We start from the raw sequence: 27469 nt of genomic DNA on the forward strand, positions 1-27469 counted from the left end.
CAACCTATTGAATGAAATAATAGATGATGGAAACTTATCAAATGTAAGTAAATTGTATGATACTTTTACAAATGAGGAGAAATAAAGCATAGAAAATAGTATCATCTTACACCTAGATATTTATAAGAAAGTTTTGATAGAGGTTGTAGATGATTTGTCTAGTGATCTATATAGGTGGCTTGATGCTAAAAGATTAGCCATTATGGAACTAGACAAGAAAATAAAGATTGAGAAATTGCTAGTTGTTCATCCAGTGAAATCAGTTGAGGAAATTGATGAACTGGTCAGTGAAGCAAACAAGACAATCTTTTCTAGTGGTCACTGGCATGTAAGTCTAATGGTCGACAGAGTGAATGAAATCTCTGAAGAAACAGCTGATAAATGGGACATCTTCTTTGTGGAGAAAGGAAAAAAAGAAGATCTAAAAGACCAAAACCCTTTAAGGTATACCAAAAGGATAAGGACAAAGGAAAAGGAAAAATAGGTGGACAATCAAATATAAAAGTAATAGACAATTTGCCACCACCTTCAGTTACTCCACCGATACTAACTAATAATTCACCAACTACTGAGAAAGTGGAGACTTCTCATGAGAATACAAATCCTGAGTCTGAAATTTTGTATACCATGAACATAGACACTCAAGAGGTCAATATTGTGGTTGATAAAGAGACCACCGAAGATAAGAAGAAAGATGTGGCTACTGAGCCACTGAGTGCAAATGTTGAGATTGGGGTTAGTGATACTATCAATGCAAGCACTGAAAAAACAACACAGACAAAGGAACGACTGTGGATACCACTAGAAAACCATCAGAAACACTGGTAGATAACATTAAGAAACAATCAGAAAAACCTGCTGAAGAGAGTACAGTGAAACCGACGGAGACAAAAGTAGAGAAATAGGTAGAGTCACAGGTTTATACAGAGACATTGCCACCGTCAACTGTTGAAAAGCCTAAACCTTTGCTAGTGGAAATGCAAACGCAAGCTGACCTACCAGAGGTCAAAACAAGCAAAGTTGTTACTACCACCAACAACATGGAGATTGTGAAGTTAGTTGGGCAAACATCTGGCACATCAATGACTGAATTCAGGCCAACAAGTGTAATAGAGGTACTCTTGGATTTCATAAAGAAAATCATAGATTGTAATGTATTAGTATATAAGGCTATAGATGACACCATACCTATTCTTAAATTGATTGCACCCAAGTGCAATGTAGATAATAAAGATTCTTTGAGTCAGTTAGACACATTGTCTAAATACATAACCAACAATATACTGACTGTGGACCAAATAAATGAAGAGACATTTAAAGAGAAGATGGATAAGGAAAAATAGAAATTCTTTGATGAGACAATAAAGAAGTGCATGGAACATATTGACACCCTCTTACCGACACTGAGCACAAAAATAATGGAATTTAAGGAACTATACAGAGACACCTGCAAGACTAATCTTCCAACAACAGATATTGACAAGGAAATCAACAAAGTGCAAAAAGAAATTGATGATATAGTTGACAATATCATTGGTTCATTTGAACCAATATCAGTTATAAAATAGGAGATAGCAAGATTTGAGGAGAAACTTGAAAAATTGGAGAAAGAGAAGGAAAGAATAAAAGGCAAAGCAAAAGAACTTAAATGTAGACTCAGTCCTAAATTGGATAACCTCCTCTCTTTAAGGAAAGAGATCTCAGAGGCACTTATTCAAGGACAGAAGACACTGGAAGAAAAAATGAATCACCTCACCAGTACAATTCAGAGAATAGAGCTAGCATTGAAGGACAGTAACAAGTTTACTCAAAGCCTAAATTTGGTACTAGCAGACCTATTCTAGATTGTAACCAACCGGTTACAAGGTTCAAGTTGAAACTGCACTAAGTTGACATTTTTACAACTTTTGTCATTGATGTCAAAGGGGGAGTAGTAGAATGATAAAAATAACTTATAGAAGAGATCATCAGCTCAGGGTGATAACACAGTTTTGGTAAGACAATTTTGGCAAATTTTTTTTGGACAACATTTTTGGAAACCTTTTGGATTTTTCTCATGAGTGTTACCATCAATGCCAAAGGGGGAGATTGTTGCAAAATGCACACTCCAATGAGAAATTGTAGGTTATTGAATGTATTGTCATTGATGGAAACCTTACAATCATATGATACTGGTAGGAACCAACACCGACAGACTCTACACTAGCATACAGTTCACCGACACTGAAAAAGATTGATTACAGACACCCTTGCCGACAAGAATTTTGTTTAATTGTATTTTGTATTTAATTGTAAAATACTTTTGTAAGCCGACATGGTGGATTGTAATATGACTCATATAAGTATGAGATCTTGTAGATCTTTTAGTAGAACGAAATATATGGAAGGATTATTGCAGACCTAATGTGTGAATTGTAAGGTAGATTTTGGATAAGGGTTTATGATTATTGCAGAGCTTAAAATGGAACTAAACCTGGCAATGTAGATGCTAATCTAAAGCAGTATATGAAATTGTATTTGTATAATCCTTTTTTGTAAGTCAGTGAGACTTCTTTTGTAACTGAGCAGTGAGCTCTAGGCACTTGGCCTTACTGCATGTGCAAGACCCTATTGTAACAGTAATATTCTCTTATTAGCTAGTAAGCAAATATTGTGGGTCACAAATCCCATTGAGGTTTTTCCCACACTAGGTTTCCTCATTAAAAATACTATGTTATGGTGTGTTTTTCATGTTGTTGTTGTTGCTCTTATTTACTGCTTTAATTTTTGTTTACTGGTACATAGTTTTGAAATGCTTTTCATATAACAAGTTAAGAAAATTCCATAACTGGTCAGATACTAATTCACCCCCCCCCCCTCTCAGTATCTTTGGGAATCCTAACATAATATTACATAAATTTGGCCACCTAAACCAATAATAATCATTGCGGTCGACTCCAGGAGATAAAGAGGACCAAAAACCATTATAACCTATCCCTTTGAGATGATTCCAATGAACAACACACATTAATACATCTTTGAAAGTTAGCATCAAATGAAACTTGTAAATAAGCATTAAAGCACGTTATCTAGTTGGCCAAAAACCAAGTCTCCAATGCAAATTTCACAATGTGGATCTACATACACCATGGTGAAACCCAAAACATTAACCATACTCATCCTCTATAGAAAACCTAGATCAAAGGAATATGATCCAAGCATAATACAATATCATAGTCAGTTGGAATCCAAACTATTTGACAACATCGAACTCAAAACACCATAGCTCCACTAATCAATCAAACTATCACTTAAAAATCGAATTAGAGCACTACACAGAACATATGAATAAATTCCCCAAATTGTAACACATGAATCCTCATTTTCAAAAGGCACCGGGAATTCTCTAGACACACACACACATATATATATATATATATACATACATATAAAGGCATGTGTTATACTATTTTTATTAATGATCACAATAACCATAAGGGGATCATATTGATTTTTTGAATTTTATAAGGTGGTAGCTAATGTTGTGAGAACATAATATCCATATTTGTTGTTTCCATTCAATAAAGTAAGGATATTACATCATTTGGTCCAATATAAGGTGAGATAACTACCTTCTCTAAGGTTTTTTTTAGCAATCCATTGTATGTAGGTAAAGTTTGAGTAAAATCCCAAAAGGAGATCTTACCTAGAGTAGCATGGAGCTACTCAAGAAGATCGTACTCCATACCAACATGCTTTGATAGATGAAGAGGTCTAGGGAGAAAAGGTTGAGAAGTAGGAAGAACATTTGAATCTTATTTTTTGTTTTGAGTGATACATGTGTGAGTAGCTTCATGATAATCATGATATTTTTTATCAAGCCTATTACTTTGAGTGAGTTCTTTTGTCAAGTTTAGATATTAATGAGGAGGTCTAGTTGGATTCTTAAAACCTTTAAAACATTAGTAAGTCTTTTTTGAGGTTAAGGGGCATCTTGATGAAGATAAAGAATAATTTTAGGCTTCTCATATTCATTTGTATGACTAGAAATGTGAATTGCAATGAAGTGACTTTGATTGGGCTCTCTATTCACTAAAGCTTCATCTTTAGAAGAAATATCATTAGAAACATTCCTATTAATATCCTCCTCTAGCACCAAAATATTATCATGAATAAGATTAATTTTAGGAGAGAGACAAGCAAAGATTCATCAAAACTTCATCTCTACAAGGGATATCATTAAAGTAAATAGGAGGTAAATTTTATTGACAAGAAGTCTTACTGGTATCATCCTATTGGACTAAAATATATTCCCATGGGTAGGAGAAATTTTGAGAGAGGAACAAGAACATTTCATCAATGCTTCTTCCTTTAAAGTGAAAGCATTGAGAAAGATGCTAGTGTTATCATCCTCTTGCCTCAAAATATCCTTATGGATAGGAGGATGTTTAGGAGAGAGATGGAGAGTCATCAAAATAGCTAAGAAACTATCAAATCCATGAAATGTATTCATTGCGAAAATAACTTAGCCAACTAGTTAAGCACACAATGACATTTTCAAAGAAACTTATGAAATTAACAATTATACGATTAACTATATTATTAAATAATTTTGATAAAGAAATGTTATTAATTAACTAATGCATATATTTCATAAATGAATGCATATATATTAAAAATTTAATGCAAAATAAAATTTGAAAGTGAAAATTAGATGTAGAGCAAGCATACAACATCTTGGGCTCACTAAAAATGTTATCTTGGAAAGAGGATCCTTAATTTAGGAATGGAAAGTAAGGTCTTATTCACTATTTATGCATCCTTCATTAGGGATAAACCAACAAGGATCAACTTTACTCCAAAAGGAGAATTTAACACTATAACTAATTGTTTCCTTTTTGAACTAATATGAGTTTGATATGAAGATGCAAGATCTAGAAAAAAAAATGGGAAATTAGTAATTTTCACCATAAACATACATAAACAAAACTTAAAACCAACATAGAAGTACAAATATAGAAATGGGCTATAGAGAGGATACTGTATTTGGAATCTAGTACTAAAAATCATGGACTATGTAACTAGGCACCCTAGTCGTGGAGAAATATCTTCATCATCTGTGGCTTCAAATTTGAGATCAGGATTCTCTAAAGATAATTTCCTCAAAACTCAACTTAAAATATTTGGATAGTTGAGCTAAATGGCATAGTTTAGGGGTTTTTGCCAGTTCAAAGTCTGGGATTATTTTTCTCACTCTACTTTATGCAAATCTATCACCTACACTCATAGAAGAGGGGAAAATGTCATTTATACAAGGGATTGCCTAATTCAATACCTGTGTTGGAATTTTCACCTCCACAACAAGATTCATGACGTGAAATTGATCTCTTAGCATTAAACACACCATAGGACTGATAGGGGGGTGAATTAACCTGGACCTTAACATACTTAATTTCTGATCTTCAAAATTTAATCCACAACTATATAATAATAGTAGTAATAAATTAGGAAAGAATAAAGCACAACAAACACATTAACATCATATTTACATGGAAAACCCTAAGCAAGAAAAATTTGTTGTGAAAATCACACTCACAATATGAATATAATATATGACAATGCTACCTCCAGACCACACTACTCCTAAGAGGACTTGTAAAACTAAGGTACACAACCTTAGGGAAAGATACAAATAATTTGCAAAACTGAGATACACTATCTCAAGGAAAGATATAGAAATCTTCCAAGAGACTCCCTATCCTCTGACAGAGAAATGAATAGATGAATTGAAATGGACAAGATATCTTTAATCATAAAATTATCCCTAAACCACTATGTCAAGTGACCAATATCATGGAAAACACCTCTAACTTCAAACACTATCTCATAATACTATCACACTGAACATGTTGTCATCAAAGATCTTCACAACTAGATTTCACACATCTAAAACATCAAATCTACTTAAAAATCACTCAAATCCACTAATTTTCAATTTACACCCATCCCATATCTTTACTCACACATCCACACTCCTTTATATATAAGATTATCCATTAAAACCTTTGACTAGGTTGGCCACAAACAAAAAAACTAATGTAACACATAAAATCGGCCATGTAAACCTACAATATCTATTTTGGTCCACTTTAGGAGATAGAGAGGACCCAAATACATCACCACAAATCCTTTTCAAATCATTCCAAAAAACTAAATGCGCTAACATGTCCTCCAAATTTGGCATCAAATGAAACATGTAGATAAATATTAAAGCATGTTAGTTACTAGTTATCCCAAAACTATCCTCCAATGCAAATTACACAACATGGATCTCCAAACATCATGGTGTGATCCAAAATGCTAACCAAACTCATTCTATAAAGAAAACCCATACTAAAAGAATATGGTCCAAGTAGGATACACCATGATAGTCAACCAAAAACTATACCAGCTAATAACACTAAACTTAGAACTCCATAACTTCACATGCCATTCAAACCATCACAAGAAAAATGAGATGGAACACTACACAAACCAATTGAACATGTCCTCCAAAACCTGTCACTTGAATCCACATATCCAAAAACCACCAAGAATTCTTCAGACCAATTCTAATAAACAACCTCACTATTAGAAACAATAATAACCAACTCTACCATTTGAGCAATAGAGGACCTATAAACTTGATAGTGCAACATACACAAATAATAAAACTTATATCTATAACAGCACTCGATACTATTCACATATTGAAGGAATACAAAGAACTTTTTCACTAAGAAATTAAAAACTCTTTCCCATAAAAATATTGTTTCCTACATACTAAAATTTCCACTATACTAACCTTTCAAAACTACCTCAACATCTTTACCAGATCACACAACATTACTAGGAATCTCACTTCCAGACCATCTACAACACATAGTAACATCAATGACAACATAAGACAAGTTGACATCAATGGCAACACAACACAATAACTCAAGTTTCAAATAATTTGATCCTTTGTCATTGATGACAACATCACAAACAACAAAGGCCACTAAACTAAAGTTTCCAATAATTTCCCCCTTGTCATCTCCCAATATGTATATCTCTCCCTCTTTGACATCAAGGAAAGCGAAACTCTTCTAAACTCTCTCTCCCCCTTACTGATAAGACTTTGATAGTTGTGACATTCACTACTCCCCATAAGAGAACCCACCACATCAGTCCAAGAGAAAAAGATTAAATTTAGAACCCCCCTACACAATTTCACCATCTTAATCCATCCAGGTTAAAAATGGAGGAGAAATGACACCCAATTTCTGCCAGAGATACTCAAAGGCATCCTTTTCCAACTCCTTAGTAAATATATCTACAATTTGTTCTTTAGTAGGTACATATTCCAATATGACTTCTTCTCTACAACCATCTCTATTAAGAAATGATACTGAATTGCAATATCTTTAGTCTTTGAATTCATTACCAGATTCCTTCAAATGTTAATAACACTTGTATTATCACACAAAATAAGAATTACTTCCCCATACACTACCAAGTGATATGTTTTAGAGTTTGTTTCATCCACATGACCTAAGTGCAACAAGATGTTGTTGCAATGTATTTACCTCTACAGTAGATAATGATACTAAATCTTGTCTCTTACTCAACCAAGAGACCAATCTGTCTCCCAAGAAAAATACATCATCACTTGTACTTCTTCTCTCATCAACACATCCATCCCAATCAATATTTGTATATAATTTTATTATGAAATCACCATCATTCTTATACTATGACCCATAATGTAAATTCCCTTTCAAAAATATGAATATCCTCTTCACTTCTTGATTATATGATTTCTTAGGACTAGCCTAATATCTAGCCACCAAATAAATAGCTTGCATAATATCTGGCCTTGAAGCAGTCAGATACAATAATCCACCAATCATAGATTTATACCTTCTTTGATAAATATATGGAGATCCATCATCCTTGCTTAAATTACAACCAATACATCCATAGGGGTGGCAATCATCCATCTCAAACTTCTTTAAAATTTCTTTGATACACTTCGTTTGAGAAGTAAAAATGACTTTTTCTAATTCGGGAACTTGAAGACCAAGAAAAGATGACAACTCACCTATCATAAACATCTCAAATTTCTTTTGCATCTCCTCTACAAACTTCCTACATAAACTATCATTTCCTACAAATATGATATCATCAACATACACAACACCAATCAATAATATATCACCTTCAATTTTGAAATAAAGATTGCTACATATATTTATCAACAAATACCTATCCATCCTTGCATACAAAGCTCTAGGAGCTTTCTTAACACCATACAATTATTTCTTATCCTCAATTTCAAAACCATATTCAGATATTTTGATAGCTTGAACCCATCCAGTTGTTCAATGTATACTTCTTCTTCAAGTTCTCTATTCAAGAATACTGACTTGGCATCCATCTAATATACCTTAAAGTCGTTATGAGCTACAAATGCAAGTAACATCCTTATAGCTTCCATCCTTGCTATTAGAGAAAATGTCTCCTCATAATATATGTGTTTAACTTGTGAATAACCTTTTTATACCAGCCTTGCCTTGTTTCTATCTTCTTCCATCTTTGTTCAACTTGTTCAAAAATACCCACTTGGTTCCTATCACATTTTTGTCCGCCAATCTAGGTATAAATTCCCATGTGTTATTCTTTTCTATCTGATTTAACTCTTCTTCCATGGATTTTATCCAACTCTCATATTTACTACCTTTCACTTAGGTTTTTGGCTCATCCTAAGATAGGAAACAATAATTTTTTGTTGTTCACTAGATTCTATAAGTCTTCTTATTGTTTGAACACCTTTACTCTTGTCTCCAATGATCTGATCTTCTAAATGATTCTTTCACACATACTTTGCTTATATTTTAAGATCTTTTTCAAGTTCTTCTTCTTCTATATTAGTCTCTTCCTCAAGTCTGTACATCAAAATTCTCTTTTGTAGCAACTGGTATAATTTCAATATCAGTCTTAGGTTCAGATGATCTCTCAGTTTCAGAACTATTCTTGAGAAAATTTCACATTTATACATTCCACAATCTTCTGTAGGCTCTTATTATAACACCGATAATCCTTGTTATTTGTAATATATCCCAAAAAGATTCCTTCATCTTCTCTTTCATCAAACTTGCCTAGATCTTCTTCATCTATCCTTATGTAGCACTTGCTTCCAAATATTATGAAGTACTTAAAACTATATGAGGTATTTCATTCTAAAGTTCACAAGGCATATTTCTAAGGTTTACTCTGATTTGTACTATGTTAAGAAGATAAATAGTAGTATGCACAACTTCTTTTCAATACACATTAAGTGGCTTGTCATCTTTCAACATAGTTCTAGCCATCTCAAAAAAAAAAAAAAAAATTCCTTTCAACTAAACCATTCTATTGAGGAGTCCTCAAAGTAGAAAAGTACCTCCTAATACCATGTTCTTCACAAAATTTATTGAATTCATTTGATGCAAAATCTCCTCCTCTATCAGACCTCAGACATTTGATTCTACCATCCATTTGATTCTCAATAATTGACTTGAATACTTTAAATCTATCTAAAGATTTAGACCTTCCTCACACAAAAGTAACCCATGTCATTCTAGAGTAATCATCCATAAGTAACATAAAATACTTTTCTCCTCTTAGTCCTCTTGTCCTTATAGGTCCACACTGATCTGTATGAACCAAATCGAAAGATTGTGAAGTAGCAACTCCTTTTTTTTGAACCTCCTCTTTGTTTTCTTTTCCAATTGACATTCCCTACTTAGAGTATCAGTAGGTTTAATAATTCTTGGTAAATCTCTCACAATATGGTTAGAACTAATATTCACCATTTTATCAAATTTGATATGGCCCCATTCTTTTGTGCAACAACCAACGTTCACTACTCTATGCCAACAAACAACTACTTCCTCTATTATCCTTCACATAGTAGACATTTCCATTATTCCTAATACCTTCTATAAATAGTCTTTCAGACCCTCCTTTCTAAATTTAACCTTTACTACTTATCTCACTCACACTCAATAGATTATGTGTCAAACTTTTAACATAATAAACATTATCATTTTTATGCTTATATTTAATAAAGACGCTTCCTTTTCCACAAATAGGTGAAACTTCCTCTCCTTCAAACTTAAATGATCCACCATCATACTTCTCAAGGTCAATAAACTTACCTCTAACACTAGTCATATGATTTGGACATCTAGAGACAATGATCTATGTGCTTTCTATTCCACTTTTGAATGTAGTGAAATCTTCACACTCTCTACTTTATCAATATTCTTCACATCTTCCAGACTTCCAAACCACTCATTATTCTTTTCTTCTATAGCCAAGAAAAATTATTATTCATTTGAGTCATCACTGTCTTCTTCTTTAGATGAGTAGATCTGTGTTGAACAAAAACTCTTCTTTTGCTTATCTCTACCATCTCTTTTCTTATTTCTATAATTCCCTATGTAGTTCTCCTTTCCTTCCATATCATCATTAGGTATTCTACCATAATTTAATTTGTACATACATATAGAAGCATAATGACCAATTCTAACACAATTAAAAAAATTTAGATCTAATTTACCTTTGTATAGTTCCTCTCTTCAATCTTCTCAAAAAATTTACCGCAATCTCATCCATCTCTTCATTTTCTTCTAGTTCTTCTTCAGGCTTCTTTGTAACTTTGAATGTGGCTTCTTTCCTTTCCTTTTTGATGTTATTCAATTCAACAATCTCAAAGATGAATAGTGAATCCAGAAGTTGATCCATGGTGTAATTAATCATACCATGACTTTCCTCAATAGTACACTTCTTATATTTATAGATTTTGGTAAATGTTGCCATTATCTTCTTCACAACTTCACTTTCTTCTAGTGTTCCACCAATACCCCTTAGTGCATTTACAATATAATTCACTTGATGAATATAGCCTTCAATATATTTATCATCAAACATCCTCACATTCCCAAACTTGTGCTTTAGATTTGTAATCCTAGCTTGCTTTGTTTTTTCATCACCTTTAAATACACTCTTCAACTTTTCTTGAATTTCTTCAACTAATTTCACACCTCTAGTTTTTCTAAACACTAAATCATTCAAATAAGTGATAATTGCAACTATAGTCTTTGAATTTTTCTCATATGTTTTGATTTCATTTGGAGTTTTAGGACCATTCTAAGGAGAAGTATAGCTATTCTTAAAGTTTTCACGTATTTCAATTGGCACAGTTGCTAAGTGATATTCCATCCTTTCTTTCCAATAAGAATAATTTGTGTCATTGAACTTTGGATATTTGTAGGTAAAATCTTGTGTCATTTTGGATCTTCCTCAAGTAATTAAGCTTCTTAAGAGAAACCTCACTTTGATACCAATTTTTGAACACACCACAACACTACATCGGGGTTGAATCAATGCAAACATTAAAATACTTAATTTTTCAACTTTAAAGTTCAAACCACACCTAGATGATCACAATAGTAATAAATCATGGAAGCATAACAAACACATGGACACAAAATTTACCTTTAAAACACTAAGAAAGGAAAAAACATTGTGAGAATCACACTAAAAATATGAATATAATTTATCACAATGTTTCCTCAAGAACACATTTCCCCTAATATGACTTGTAAAACTAATATGCACAACCTTAGGTCAAGATACAAATGACTTGCAAAACTGAGACACACTAACTCAAGGAAAGATACAAAAATCTGCTAAGAGACTCACTATCTTTTAATAAAGAAAGGAATAGTTGAATTAAAATGAACAATATCTTCTAATCATGAAATTGTCCTTGAACCACTATGTCAAGCGACCAATATCATGGAAAACACATCTGAGTTCAAACACTATCTTAAAACACTGTCACACTGAAGATATCATAATCAAAGATCTTCACAACCTGATTTGACACATCTATAACATCAAATTTGCTTGCAAATAATTCACATCCATTTATTGTCAATTCACATGCATCCCATGCCTTCACTCACACATCCGCACTCCTTTATAAACAAGACTATCCATTAAAACCCTTGACTAGGCCAACCATAAATAAAATAAAAAATGTTACATAAAACCATCCAACTGAACCTAAAATATTCATTCCACTCCACTCAAGGAGATAGAGAGGACCCAAATACATCACAACACATTATTTCCAAATGATTCCAATGAAGCACACATTCTAACACATCCTTCAAGATTGACATCAAATGAAACATGTAGATAAACATTAAAGCATGTTAACCAATCAACCCAAAACTATCTTCCAATATAAATTACACATCACAGATCTGCAAATGTCATGGTGAGACCCAAAACACTAACCAAAATCATTCTTGAAAGAAAACTCACACAAATAGAATATGTCCAAGTAGGATAGACCACTATAGTCAATTAGAAACCACACCAATTGACAACACTAAACTCACAACACCATAAATTCATATGACAATCAAACCATCACAAGAAAACTAAACTAGATGTTCACTATACAAACTAAATGAGCATCTCTAAATCACAACACTTGAATCCAGATATCTAAAAGCCACCAAGAATTCTCCAAACCAGTTCTAAAAAATAGCCTCACTATCAGAAACAACAATAACCAACTCTACCATTTGAGAAATAGAGAGCTTGTAAACTTGATAGTACAACATGTAGATCATAAAAATTATTTCAAGAACTACACCCCTTAATCTTCACATACTAGAGGAATGCAAAGCATTCTTCTATTAGGATATTAAAAACTCTTTCCTACATAAATATTGTTTCCTACATACAAAAAAATTTCACTACCCCAACATTCCAGAAGCACCTCAACATCTTCACCAAACCACACAGCAATACCAGGACACTCACTTTTAGATCATCAACAACACATAGTAACAACAATGACAACATAAGATAGGTTGACATAAATCAAAACAAAACATAACAACTCAAGTTTCCAACAAGTTTACCCCCACTAGGGTAGAGGCTAAAGCATAAATGATATGTTAAATTGACAAGATCATATCTTAGGAATTATAATGGTGGTGATGCAGTGCTCTTTATTTATGTCCTCCAAGTGTTAATAAAATCACAAATCATAACAAAATCCATCATGAAAATATACTTAGATAAGTTGTTGTAGATTGATGCTCCTTGTACTCATTTTTTCTCTTGAATGATTAGAAGTCTTAAATTAAAATAATAGAATGAAATGTGAATTACAAGTTGTGAATGATAAATGATTTCCTTATATAGGGTACTCAAAGTATTTCTCAATTTAGGTCAACTTCTAATGGTCAAATGAAAATATTAGGATAAAATCACAAATGGAAGGAATTGACACTCACACACCTTCATATTTTGGCCCCTTTTGGAGGGATTATTGTGCTAGATGTCACAGTCCACTTAGAAATGAATCAAAAAGTTTTGTGACAAGGTACCATGACCTAGGACATAGGATCTAGTCTCAATCTATACATATGACAACAACATGATAGCATAAGGCCCAAATGAAATAAAGAGACCTCTTAGATGTAAAAAGAATATAACTTGAATGAAATAAAGAGTCCTCTTAGATGTAAAAAAATAATATGTGGCTGAGAAAATGAAATATCAACTTGAATATATGCCAAATTAATAACAAAGACATAAAGGCTTTTCTTATAGATAAATTTTGCATGGCTATTTTTCAAAAGATGTTGGGAGAAAAAAAAAAGGGGGGAGGGGGGGTGACATTGTTTTTGATGAATTTAGTCTTATATGCAATTGCCATTGAATTACCTATATAGGGGCAAGTATCAATTAGAGAATGAAGATGCTCATTGCCTAATTAAGAACTAAATATCATTTAGAGAATGAAGATTCTTATAGCCTAATTAAGGGCCAAATATCATTTAGAGAATGAAAATGCTAATAACCTAATTGAGGACTAGAAATCAAATAATATTCAATTTGAAATATGTTGATGGAAAAGACCTAAAGAGAAATGGAAGAAGAGAATATATGTATTGCTTACAGTTAAGTCAAAGAAGCTCTTTATGTTCGATTGTAATGTGAAAAATGAAATCCACACTAGACATACATATTTGCTAGCAAAGATTTTTCTACAAGATTTGTTTAGAAAGGAGATAGCTAATAAAAAAGAGAAAAGTAATTTATTATCAAGTTGCATAAGATATAGATCATCATTAAAAAACCAAATATTGCCCCTCTTAAATCAGTATGTGAATTCATTTAAATTAACATTTCTTTGATTGGGAATGGTGGATTAGTTACCATCCATTTGTCCACTTAAGGAAAAGGATGATCCAAACGAATATCCAGCATTTGCATTTGACTTAGAAAGGTGGTATTTTAGATTAAAGCCAAACTTTACGAACATAAATTTGAAAAATCCAAGAGATAACATAGAAAGGTGGCAGAGGAAGGCGATGATAACTTGGTCCTCAAACAATTAAATGTTTTTTTAATCTATATTCTCTCTTCGGCTCTGCATTGCATAAGGAAGGATAAGAGCGTTCATAACATATCGATAAGTTTTGAAGCCTTAGAAATTGTTTTGTGTGGAGGTGGAGTTGTATAAAATGTCTCTACCCTCCACTGCCGAAAAGGATATCTTCTTGTTCAGAAACAATGGAGAAGGTGTGATTTTATCATTTGGTGATAGGTTCAGAATTAATGACGAAAACTTAACTATTTTTTCTTTTCAATTGCTTTCTTGAATATAACTAATTTGAAGATTACAAAAAAAAAAAAAAATTGAATATTTTTTTTGAATAAACTAGACTTGCTCAATCATAATCTATTTTCACAAAATTAAAATATACATTAATAAAAAAATTTAACATGAATGATAAAATATTAATAAATGAAATACATATGAATCAATAAATGATATTTTAATTTATTTATTTATTTTACTTTCACCTCCACTTGTCTCAAATTATATTTATTAACCTATGACTCATGAGAACCATCAATTTTAAGTCTCCATTCAATGAGGTTTTGAAAAAAAATAAATCTATGATTGATTAATCTATTTTCATAAAACTAAAATATAATATAATAAATTATTAAAAATGAAACCTAATGTAACTTACACTACATAGATAATATTTTAAAGAAATAATTTTAAATAAAGAACACTTTCATTCAATCTAGGACCAAGAAATCCCCATGTAAAATGTTAAACAATTAAATTATTAATTTGTTTCACATATTCTTTTCAAATCTCCTACATTCTACCAAACCTATTAGATTTCTTACTATTCAATCATTATCTATTGAGTGAGTAGAACATGGCCTTGTTTAATATAAGCATGTTATATCTTTGTAGTATAAGTAACAGAAAATTTTTGAATGATATTTCTTATAGATCTATGCAAATTATTCAGAAATGATTCTTTGTTAATGTATTTATAGGTGTCTCTATCTAATCCAATAGACACGATTGTTTGTCTTTTTTTCAACTCATTGGTGTGTGCCTTGTAGAGATTCCATTGTAAAGCTTATAAAACTCTATAATTTTTTGAATAGTAGAGGTGAGAACTTTGAGGTTTTATTGATCTCGAGTGACTTGTTGAATAGTCTTATAGGTGCTCCAAGTTGTTCATTTTGATTCTAAAGTAGCTACAATAAAAGCTTATCTTTAAGGAATATGTCATGATAAATGATCAAATGAATCTTCTAATAAAATTATGGCTAACTTTTAAGAGTAGATACAATTTCCTATTGATCTTCAGTGACTTGTTGAATAGCCTTATAGGTGCTCCAAGTTGTTCATTTTGATTCTAAAGTAGCTACAATAAAAGCTTATCTTTGAGGAATATGTCATGGTAAATGATCAAATGAATCTTCTAATAAAATTATGGCTAACTTTTAAGAGTAGATACAATTTCCTTTTGATCTCAAGTGACTTGTTGAATAGTCTTATAGGTGCTCCAAGTTGTTCATTTTGATTCTAAAGTAGCTACAATAAAAGCTTATCTTTGAGGAATATGTCATGGTAAATGATCAAATGAATCTTCTAATAAAATTATGGCTAACTTTTAAGAGTAGATACAATTTCGTTTTGATCTCGAGTGACTTGTTGAATAGTCTTATAGGTGCTCCAAGTTGTTCATTTTGATTCTAAAGTAGCTACAATAAAAGCTTATTTTTGAGGAATATGTCATGGTAAATGATGAAATGAATCTTCTAATAAAAGTATGGCTAAATTTTAAGAGTAGATACAATTTCCTTTATACTCAAGCTTTAGAAGGTTTGAGGGTTGTTCCCTTTAAATCTTTTAAGGCAATTGATTGAAATTACTGTAGTATATAGAAAATAAGGACTATATATTAAATTGCATAAAATAATCTAAATATTTGTCACTAATTTCCTTCTATGTTAATTTTTTTGTCACTTAGCCCTGGGGCTGTGGTAACAATTAGATCTCTTAGTGGGTCTTGATCTGGTTGTTTGATGTCCCTGCTTTATTTTTCTTGTTGTTTCTTCTTGTCTAAATAATTTTTTACCCCTCTTTTATTTCGAATAGAGAATTATAGAATGGTGCTTATATATTTATTTATGAAAGTGTTAATGATCTGTTAAAAATAATTGAAAGATGGTCACAAGACAATATTAAATTTAATAGAAAGAATTACAACACTACATGACAAGCACCAAAAAGTTTAGGTGTACTAAATAAGAAATGTGTTCATAAAAGTATTTCAATGCACAAATAGTTAAATGCAAATATTAACCAAATATATTCCTGCAATAACTATTACATCTGGAAAGACAATACAACATTGGGTGCCTATCCAAAAGTGATATACACAAACTCAAAGAGCCTTATGAGTCTGTCTTCATTTGTAGCGAACAAAACTCTAGACATACTTTATTATAAAGATCGTTTCTAGTATATATTCAAGATCAGGGAAAACGCAAAACATACTCTTGTTTTTTATTTACAAAAAGGACTCACTATTACAATCTGTTATGCCTTGCTCTGACAATCTCTCCTTTTTGAATCTGCAACCAAATCTTTGTATCTATCCCTTTGCTCTCATCTCTATAGGTCAAACCATGTGCCTCCAGTCTCTCCTCCATCTACCACAATTCCCCTCTACTTCTTTTTATTTTATTTGCAATATTTTTTTCTACTTGTTTACTACAAATGATGATTAAAATTTAGTTGGAAATCTGTAAACTTCAACAAAGGAACATGGTACCACTCACCTTATCTTTTATTTATCTAGGCTTTGCTTATCTTTGTTCTCTTTAATTGAGTGCAAAAACTTTACATTTTCTTCAAATAAATCTCTTCTTACAAATAAGGCACCACATTCACACTTGTCTTCCTACCCTTGGTGTTTCCTCTCTCTAATTTCATAAATGATAGTAAATATTGTTTTAAATCTACGGACTTTACGAGTGTAAATAGAGTGCACTCAAACTAAATTTCCCTCAATAGGCATCCTTTTTCCACCTGCAAACAGTTGATAATTTATTTTATAAAATATGCCAATTAACTACACAAGGCTAGGCATTGGAATGTAACTTTTCTACCTAGCAAATAGGCATTACTTTATATATATTTATTACGTAATTCCTTGCATGTTTGGGTACCATCTAGAACCTGACTAACCTAGCATATCATTTAATTTTTAAAATCTGCCACAAAAAATTTCCAAAGTGGACCATGCAATGGTATCATTTTTCATTGTTTTAATCTTCTATTTCTATCTTTCATTACCAAAAATGAAGGCAAAAAGTCATGTGCCCCTTTTTTACTAAAAGAGGAGTAAAAATTTATTGAAATACAAAGAGAACAATACAATAAAAAGGGACAACAAAAAATACAAAGAGCACTAATGAGCTTTATCCTAAGCAACAAGTTGATCCAATTCGTGAGATAATTCAACGGGAAGATGCCTCTGATCCGTAATATTCCAATCCTGCATATACTCGGATGCCCACTTAGCCAAACAGTTGGCCACACCATTCCACTCCCAAGGGATATGGGAAAAAATGACAGAGTCAAGGGTCTAACATAACTCAGTGATCTGCTTGATAACCAGAGCCAAATGTCAGTCAACATCTGAAAACTCTTTTCTATTCAATAAGTTGACAACCACTTGCGAGTTTGTCTTGCAAATGATCCTACGCCACTCCTACTTGCAACATTGCTCCACTGCAACCTGGATCGCCAAGGCCTCCATGAGATTATTGGTATGAGAACCTTTGTAGATAGAGAATAGAAATTGAACTTCTTGAGAGTTGTTGCGCCCCACTCCCCCTATGCCTGTAGGACCAGAATTTCCCCGAGAAGATCCATTAGTGTTAATCTTAAGAATTCTAGGTGAAGGAGGTGTCTAGTGTCCCTCATGATTAACATGCTACGAGCAATATCCAACTCTCCTCCTAGGTTGGCATGAGACCAACAAAGGAACACCATCTTGCAAAGGAAAAGAAAGGCAAGTGCAAATACCAACATCTCTAGGGTCCAGACCTCCAGACAAATCAAAATTTTCCATAACTATTTCATGAAGAGAATGAACAATTTTCCCTCAGAGGTGTACAATCCCAAGCCTGACACTCTTAAAGATCCTCATATTTCTTTCAAGCTAAACATGCCATAAAATAAAGGAAGGGCCAGTAGTCCAAGCAACTTGGAGAAAAGAGGACCTAGATAGGGAAGGTCCCAAGCGATTCCATAACTCAGACAAAGAGGAAACATGCCAGCAAGGGCAGCCCCATGCAGACCACCAAGAGTACCAGATCTGTCTAACAAAGGAGCACTGAAAGAAGAGGTGAGAAACAAACTTGTCATCATTACTGTATAAAACATAGATGGAAGGGCCATGGAGTCCTCTCTTCAAGAGATTATCCCAAGTAAGACACGTATTGTGAGCCACCAACCAGAGGAAGAAATTACACTTAGGTCATGAGGAGGGATTCCAAACTTTCTTCCACCAAGGAACCTCCATATCACCAAATAGTTGTCTAGTAAGCATAAGGTACCCTGAGTAAACAATATATTTACCAGAAGAAGCACCTCCCATCATACCTCCTTCCATGAGTGTTCCATGTATTTTCTAACCATCTCCTATACCTACTTACCACAATGTCTCACTTTTATATTCCAATGGTTTTATAAATTTAGCTTCAATAGCCTTTTATAATAGTTTTTTCTTAGCATTGACCCATTAGTAATCTTGCCTCTATTTTAGTAGCCAATCTAATTTATTTCCTTAGGGAGGAGGAGGTGGAAATGGTTTTAGTATAGACATAGGTCAATGATATTTACATTCAAATTGTCAACTAAAACTTCATCAAGGAATTGAATATAGAAAGGAGCCAATAGATGTAGGAAATATGTCTCCATTGGTTCATTGGAATAATCAATAACAACAAATTTCATTCTTCTTATTTCTAGGGAGGGATATGTGAGTCGATCAATAGGAGATTTGAAAGTAATGTTGAACAACAAAAAAATGTTCTTAGAGGATAGCTTCAAGAGCAATTGAAAATAATTTTCAATGGCATCTACTTCCTATTAAGAAACATTACCATTCATTGTAACCAAAAAGGAAATAAAGATCTTGTCCAACTTCAAAGGTTAGCTATTGTTTGGATATGCATTGTTCATATTCCTACAATTTGTACTTTCTTTGTGTGAAGGTTTACTATCTAATTCTTTTTGCATCTAATCTTTTAAGACTTGATATCTAAATGAAATTTCATTAATACTATTATAGTGTCCCTCATTCTCTTGCCCACTTTAAATATAATGTTTTGGGGGTGGCTCCTACACAAATAATTTGAAGTGTTTATGTTGATGTTATGTTGTAGGTAGGATATATATCCTAGCAAGATACCTTACTACAACGTCTTTCACCTTCATGTCACTTTTTAACATAAAAATTTAATAGTATGATTAATTCACCTTAAGTGGAGCTTCAACCATTGATAGATTATTTGTGTGCATTACTGGGAGTGATGTTTTAGATATCATCTTTCATAGACACACATGACAGAGAAATGAATTAATAAAACAAGAGCTAATTTTTCTCATGAAACCCCCTAAGAAACTCTAATGCTTCACCTCCATCAAAAACATCACAAAAAATAGATTTTCAGGAGAAACTACTCATAAAATTTAGATCAACAAAGATTTACTTAAAATTACATAGTGAAATCTCAATAAAAGATGATATAAATTTTCTTTTTCCTAAATATGAATAACTTTAACTTTATTTTAGTCAATCTGAATTTATCCCTTAGTAATTTTAGTTTAGATTTACTTTTTGAAGATCTACCAAATTAAAAAACTAGATTTAGTATATGGAAAATAGAAATAGTATTTTGAGAATGGTTGATTTTACATTTCAAATAGAAGTTCCGATTATTGCACAAATACTATACAATTCCTCCAAACTCTAAGCTATCTAGATTTAATCTAGACAGATTGTGTTTGAAATTTGTACAATTACATTTGAAATTTCACATCCTTTATCTCTCTTTCATACTGATGATGGATCATAAAATGTGATCCAAAATGTTGATGGTAAAATACTTGCTAACACAATCAAATTCAAAAGCTCTATAATAATAACTAGAATTAAATCAACAATTAGTATTTGACAACTTTAATAAAATAATAACAATTATTAATATATGAAAAACTATGCAAATATTCAAGCAATTAGTATTTTAGTTTAACAGAATGCAGAGAATGCAGTATTCAATAATACGTCTTTCGATAGAATTCCATGATTAGGATGGAATGCATTTTTTAACAGAATTCCATTTTCAGCATGGAATACGTGTTAGCCCTTCAAATGTAAACGGAAAGGAAGAATTTCCATATGTAATACACGCAAAAAGAGTTTTGTAGATAGATTACTTGCAATTTATGTTTAGATTTCATAATCTGAAATCTAAAGTTAGATTGAACACAGTAGAAATTTGCACAATTTTTAAGTTAACCAAAAGATATTTGAGGAAACAGAGGATGGAAGCAATTGAGAAGCAGCTATAGGTAGCAGGACAATAATGAAATAAGTATAAATTTAGTGTGCATTTTATAAGAGTGCACTGAAAATTACTGTCATGAAGAAAAACTTGTGCAAGAATTTTATGCAGTCCCCAAAGCAAAAGAGAGTTCAGTTTGTTGTCTGACAGAATATTAGCACCTAAATATGATAACAAAACATTCTTTTGGTTGCCAAGATCTCATACACAAGCTCACTTTGCTCCTGAGGTCTTTTATCAATGGCTTTTGGTAACGGAAAGGTCTGGTTGATTCAAAATGATGGTCATACTGATAACAAGTAATGAGTTTGTGGAAAAAAATTATGATTTAGTTTTAGAAGTTTTATAAATTATGAGTTTGTGGAAAACACCATGTTCATAATAGTTTTATCAATGGTTTTTGGTAACGAAAAAATTCTCAGCATTCTCTTGCTAAATACTATGTCTGGGTCATTCAAAATTCTCAACATTCTCTTGCTAAATTCTTAGTAATGAGTTTGTGGAAAGAAACTATGATTTAGTGTTAGAAGTTTTATCTATTCATCACTACTGAGAATGCCAAAACACTCTGTAAGAAGGGTTGATTGAAAGAAGCCCTTCACACTATGTATTTTTACCATTTGGATTTCTTCTTGTGAAATTATCTCTTGCAGAGTTGCCTCAAGTTCAAAGCTCTTCCAGAAGATAAACTAGTCCACACCCAAATCATTCTAACTAGATTTAAACTAGTCCACACCCAAATCATTCTAACTAGATTTACCCCTGAAATTAATATAGGTACCAAGCTTATCTCGTTAGTAGCTAAGTGTTGAAGTTTGAAGATAGTCGAAGAATACTGAAGGTAATGACTATACAATGACGTGGTCTCCTGGACTACATTGATTGTAACTTACTATAAGCAGAGAAACAGTTAGAACCCTTGAGCCGGTTTTATGAAATGCAGCAAGCAGGGTTTAAGCCAAATGAGTTCACCTTTGATTGTGAAATTATCTCTTGCAGAGTTGCCTCAAGTTCAAAGCTGTTCCAGAACATAAACTAGTCCAAACCCAAATCATTCTAACTGGATTTGCCCGTGAAATTAATAAAGGTACCAAGCTTATCTCATTATAACCCCTGAGCCGGTTTGGAGATGATCGAAGAATACTGAGAAACAGTTAGAACCCCTGAGCCGGTTTTATGAAATGCAGCAAGCAGGATTTAAGCCAAATGAGTTGATTGTATTTTATCATGTTGTGTTGTATGTAAACTTGCTCAATAAATATGACTAGATGTGTTTATGTCAGTAATGATCTTATTTACATGTAAATAAGAAACAGCTTCATGAAATGCAATGATGGTTGGGTTTTTGAATAATGGGTATTTGAATGAAATTCTAGAACTATTTAAGAAAAGTTCTCAAAGTAATATGCGTACATGGACTACACTGATGGCAGGATATGCACGGAATGGTCCTGTGGAAGAGGCACTGAAGCCCTTTGAGGAGATGGCATAATGAAATAAAATGAGTGGTTTGATAAGGCCCTAAAGCAAAACCCTGTACCCTGTTCTGCTCACCAGTAAGTGTTTGACAAGACGCCCACCAAGGATGTAGTTGCATGGAGTGTAATTATTGTAATATATGCTATACATGGCTATGTAATAGAAGTTATTCAACTCGTTGATGAAACACAAGGTAGGATGGTGTTACCCTTGTTTGTGTTTATCTGCATTCTTGCTATACAGGGCTAGTGGAGGATGGATGGCAATACTTTTATAGATGAATGAGGAAATTTCACATTGTTGCTGTTATGAAGCATTAGTGGTGCATGGTTCATCCCCTTGGCTGTTTAGGGTATCTGGTTTAAGCATGGGAATTATCAGCATTATGTGCTTTTGTCTAATATCTATACAGTGATGTCTTAAATCACATAAATTAAGCTTTGAGTTCTAAGCTTAAAAGTGTTAAGCACTCAGAATTGACTAATATTCTCTAAGCTTAATATGTTGGTTAATATGTGTGATTTAAGGCTGACCACAAATAAAATGATGTCAATAAAGTTAGAATGACATCCACAAACACAAAAATGCTGAAATAAGTAATATGCTTGACATAAAAACTGCACTGCATGATTTGGAAGAAGAGCATAAGGATTGTCAAGAACCTGAGTGTGTGCAACCATTTAAGATATCAGCTTGTATACTGTTATACTTGTGTATAATTTCAGCCTTCCACTCCCCTTTGCAATCAGCAATGTTATATTTGTAGATTAAATTAATTTCTATAAAACTGATTGTGCTATAATTAGTTGCATGACATGTATATTTGAAATCTTCACTGGCAACTCGTAAGTAAAGTGAAGGACGAATTTCTTTTATTATTCAAGAATATTAGTTAATTTCTAACTAATTAGTATTCTACAGCAAGCTATCAGTGGCTTCTTTGTGCTAAATATGCACAGTCTAGAGATTTGAGATTAACTATTTCTACATTGATCACTACTATTTCTATTTAACAAGAAAATTTACCTTTTACCTCTTTTTTTGGTAAAAAATTGAAATATTCAGCTAATATATAACATGTCAAATTAATATTTTTGGTCAAAAAATATAGTACTAATTTTATCCCTAAACTTACATAATATACAATAGACTAAACTCATATAGTAAATTATTAAAGAAGGTTTTTTATAAGAAATAATTAATGACAAAATGAGGCAGGAATACTTAACGCTTACTATTACTTGAGTGAAGAGCTAAGATGTAGATGTAGACCAATTTTTAGGGCTCCTTGAATTACAATTTCTTGGTTCATTTGTACTCTCAAGCAAAGGTAAGATATTTATTGGCAAATGAAAATCTCTTGGAATACCCAGAAATGCACAAATTGAATAAAGGCATGTTAACACCATTGCTTTATTTGACTCATTAACATCTCTAAGTAGTTGGTTGCCCACCACTTCATCAATTTTATTTGGAAAATCTATACTTGCCCATTTTGGTAGATTAATACATTCTACAAACATGGTATCTGTTGGTCTCCTCTTTGACAACAATTCTAAAAGTAGAATTCCATAGCTGTAGACATCTCCTTTTGTTGAAATATTTTCACCAATTCCATACTCTGCAATATAATATTACTAACTATGATTCTCAATCCATATGAAATAATCATATAAAATAAAATAAAATCAATGACAATCTATATTGCAAAAATGCAAAATTTTATACCTGATGCAAAGTAGCCAATAGATCCCTTTAGTGAAGTTGTAGAAGTCAATGAATTCATTCAATTCTCAAATAAGAATTTTGTAATGCCGAAGTCTGCTATATGTGGAGTCATATCATTCCCTAATAACATATTATTGGGTTTCTGGTCACAATGAATAACTTGAACAAAGCAATAATGATGTAGATATTTCATTCCTTGTGCTATCTCCTTTGCTATTCTTAATCGGTCAGCCAAATTTAATTTGCATTCATCTCCTCCATGAAGATATAACCATCATAGCCATCTCTCTAAACTTCCATTTGACATGAATGGAAGAACCAATGCTCTAAAAACAAGGTAAAGAACTGTAAGTTAAAGCACTGTAAGTTGATTAAGCAGACCTAGTTAATTAGGAATATGTCCAGTTAATTGGTTAAAAGATAATGACAGATTTTGGAGAAGAGTGCAGTTGGAAAGAGCAATGGGAATTACTCCTTTCAAGTTGTTACTGTTAAGATAAAGCGCCCTGAGTTGAGTAAGCATACCAAGTTCAACAGGAATATGGCCATGAATTCTATTGTTATCCAACACCAAGAAAACTAAAGATGACAGGTTTCCTAGAGAAGGCGGGATTATGCCTGTTAGTTGGTTTTTTTCTAAAAAAAGCCTCTCTAAATGTGAGAGGCGGCCAAGCTGGGAAGGTATAATTCCACTCAAAAGGTTTTTTCCTAAACTAAGCGTCTCTAAATGTGAGAGAAGGCCAAGCTGGGAAGGTATAATTCCACTCAAAAGGTTATAGGATAGATTGAGATGTTGCAAAGAATAACAGTTAGCCAGAGTGGAGGGAATGGAGCCTTCCAATTTATTTTTGGACAATCTAAGTACTCTAAGGCGAAAAAGATTCCCCAATTGAGAAGGAATTTGGCCATGAAAGCTATTATTACGGAGAACAAGTACTCTAAGAAAAGAGAGATTGCCAAGGAAAGGAGAGATGGGGCCTGCTAAAGACATACCTGTGAGATTCAAGGAAACCACACGTTGGTGACGAGAAGAGCAGGCCACAGCAGTCCAGTTGCAGAGGTAATGATGGGGAGACCAATCGGACAAAGAATTGTCAGGGTCGAGAGAAAGTGAATGCTTAAAAGAGAGAAGAGCTTGTTGATCAGAGTAATAAGAAGGAGAATGCAGCAAAGAAATATAACAAGGCAGTGCAGAGAGAAACAAAAGTAGGAGGGGACATACTAAACTTAAAGCCATCTTCATCTTCATTTTCACGGGGAAATACAAAGCTTTCCAGGCCTCTGTGTTGTTCGCAGGCTCTCCAGAAACTTATTATGTAGCAGGGAAGCCTAACAAAGTCTACGCTGGTCATCTTTACCTTGACTCGGCAATTTAATTTTTGGTGAAATCTGTGAATGAATCTGTAAAGAAACGATAAATATTAAAATATCGTGTGGTGTGGGACATTGTTTTCTAGTCGTGGCTATAAATATTTCTTTTCAATTATAGTTACTATTATAATAATTATTTTAAAATCTTTCAATAATTAAAATAAATTTTAAATATCATTATTGAAAAAAAATATTTTATTATTAGTAATTTTTATTTTTTATTTTTTAGGTTTAACTGAATTTAAATAACCATACTTAAATTGATAATTTTGAAATAATAGCTTCAAGCAATTTGAAAATAAATTAATAAAATCATTTATATTTTAATATTAATTAACCCAAATGTATTTAGTTTGAATAAATGTCATTAATATAAAATATTAATTAAACCTAGAGGTAAACTAGCTCAACCATGTGAATCTATTTTCTTATAAAGAAATAAGAGTATTATTGTACATGCATATTAATTTTAGTAATTTATTTCTAAAATAAATTAAAATAAATTTTAAATTTGATTATTGAAAAAAATTATATTATTATAAGTGATTTTTTATTTTTATTTTCTAGGTTTAATTGAATTTAAATAATCATTATTAAATTGATGATTTTTGAAACATGGTTAATAAATATAATTGAAAGTAAGTGGAGGTGAAAATAAATTACGTTTATGATTTTAATAATTTATTTATTTTTATTATAATAATAATTTAAAATTTATTGAATAGTTAAAATAAATTTAATTTATTATTATTATTATTATTATTATTATTATTATTATTATTGTTATTGTTATTGTTTTATTTAAGATTAATTGTTGAATTTCAAATAGCATACTTTAATCAAATTAATTTTACTTATGAAAACCAAAATACTCTATTTTTTAATTCTTATGTATTTCATTTAAATTTGATTATTAAACATAAAAATGATTTTTTTATTGATTTTTGATGTTTTATTATTTTTCTAAGTTCAATATTTTCTTTTTAATAATTATACTTTAATAAATTTAATATATATATGTATGTCATTGATAGTTTATAAATTTAAAACAAAGCAATTTTAAATTTTTCAAATTGAATTGAGTTATTTTTGTTTCTTGGATATTCTCCTAAAATATAAGAATGGTTGTCATTGTAGGAACTAATCACTCAATATCTTTTGAATTATGAATTTGGTTGAATTTGATTGAAAGAACTTTGGACCTGGCTTGGATTGAGAATTAGAGCATGGAACACATGCATGGATGGTTTATAATAATTGCGTCCATCGCATTCACTTATTTCATTAGCTTAACTATTCATATTACAAATTAAAAAATTTAAAATAAACTTCTATTGTCTATATTTATTTTTTATTAAATGGAATTTGATTTTCTCATTGTTTGTCTTGGACTATAAATCATCTAAAATGAATGATTCATATAACTAGAAAACAAAAGGCACACCTTGCAACAAGAATTGCCTAATCATTAATGATCACATTCTAGTTGTGCTAAAGCCTATCAATCAGAGTTGTCCAAGAGTCCTTCTTCTTGTCTTCCATGTTTGGTGCCCTCCACTTTCTTCCCTTGCTTTGCTAATTTCCTAGTTTTGTTTTTTATTTTTCCCTCTCCAGACACCACTCCCATGACCACCTTATTCATAACACCATCAATAATTTCACAAAGAGAACTGAAATACTCACACAAGTTGTTGAAATTCTATTTATAATCTTCATTCTTCTCTTCCAGGTTGAGAACACGCTTTTTGAGTATCTTTAATTGGTCCTCCATATAATTGTTGTTTTGTTTATCTAACAGATTTTCTTGTGAGTAGAGGACCATCTCGTCATCATCCATATGATTAGGGGCCCC

At 31.9% G+C, this 27469-nt stretch overlaps 1 protein-coding gene across 1 annotated transcript; it reads right to left on the reverse strand.

The window, feature by feature from the left end:
- Positions 1–23785: 23785 nt before the first annotated feature.
- Positions 23786–25628, reverse strand: LOC131029113 (LRR receptor-like serine/threonine-protein kinase RGI5). Its single transcript, XM_057959513.2, has 2 exons — positions 24247–25628; positions 23786–24139 (listed from the first exon to the last, which is right to left on the reverse strand). Exon 1 carries the CDS (start codon positions 25493–25495, stop codon positions 24632–24634), a length of 864 nt encoding a protein of 287 aa, XP_057815496.2. The 5' UTR covers positions 25496–25628; the 3' UTR covers positions 23786–24139; positions 24247–24631.
- Between the last annotated feature and the right edge of the window lie 1841 nt (positions 25629–27469).

This window comes from Cryptomeria japonica, chromosome 4 (genome assembly GCF_030272615.1).
Source record: "Cryptomeria japonica chromosome 4, Sugi_1.0, whole genome shotgun sequence".
Lineage (NCBI taxonomy): Eukaryota > Viridiplantae > Streptophyta > Pinopsida > Cupressales > Cupressaceae > Cryptomeria > Cryptomeria japonica.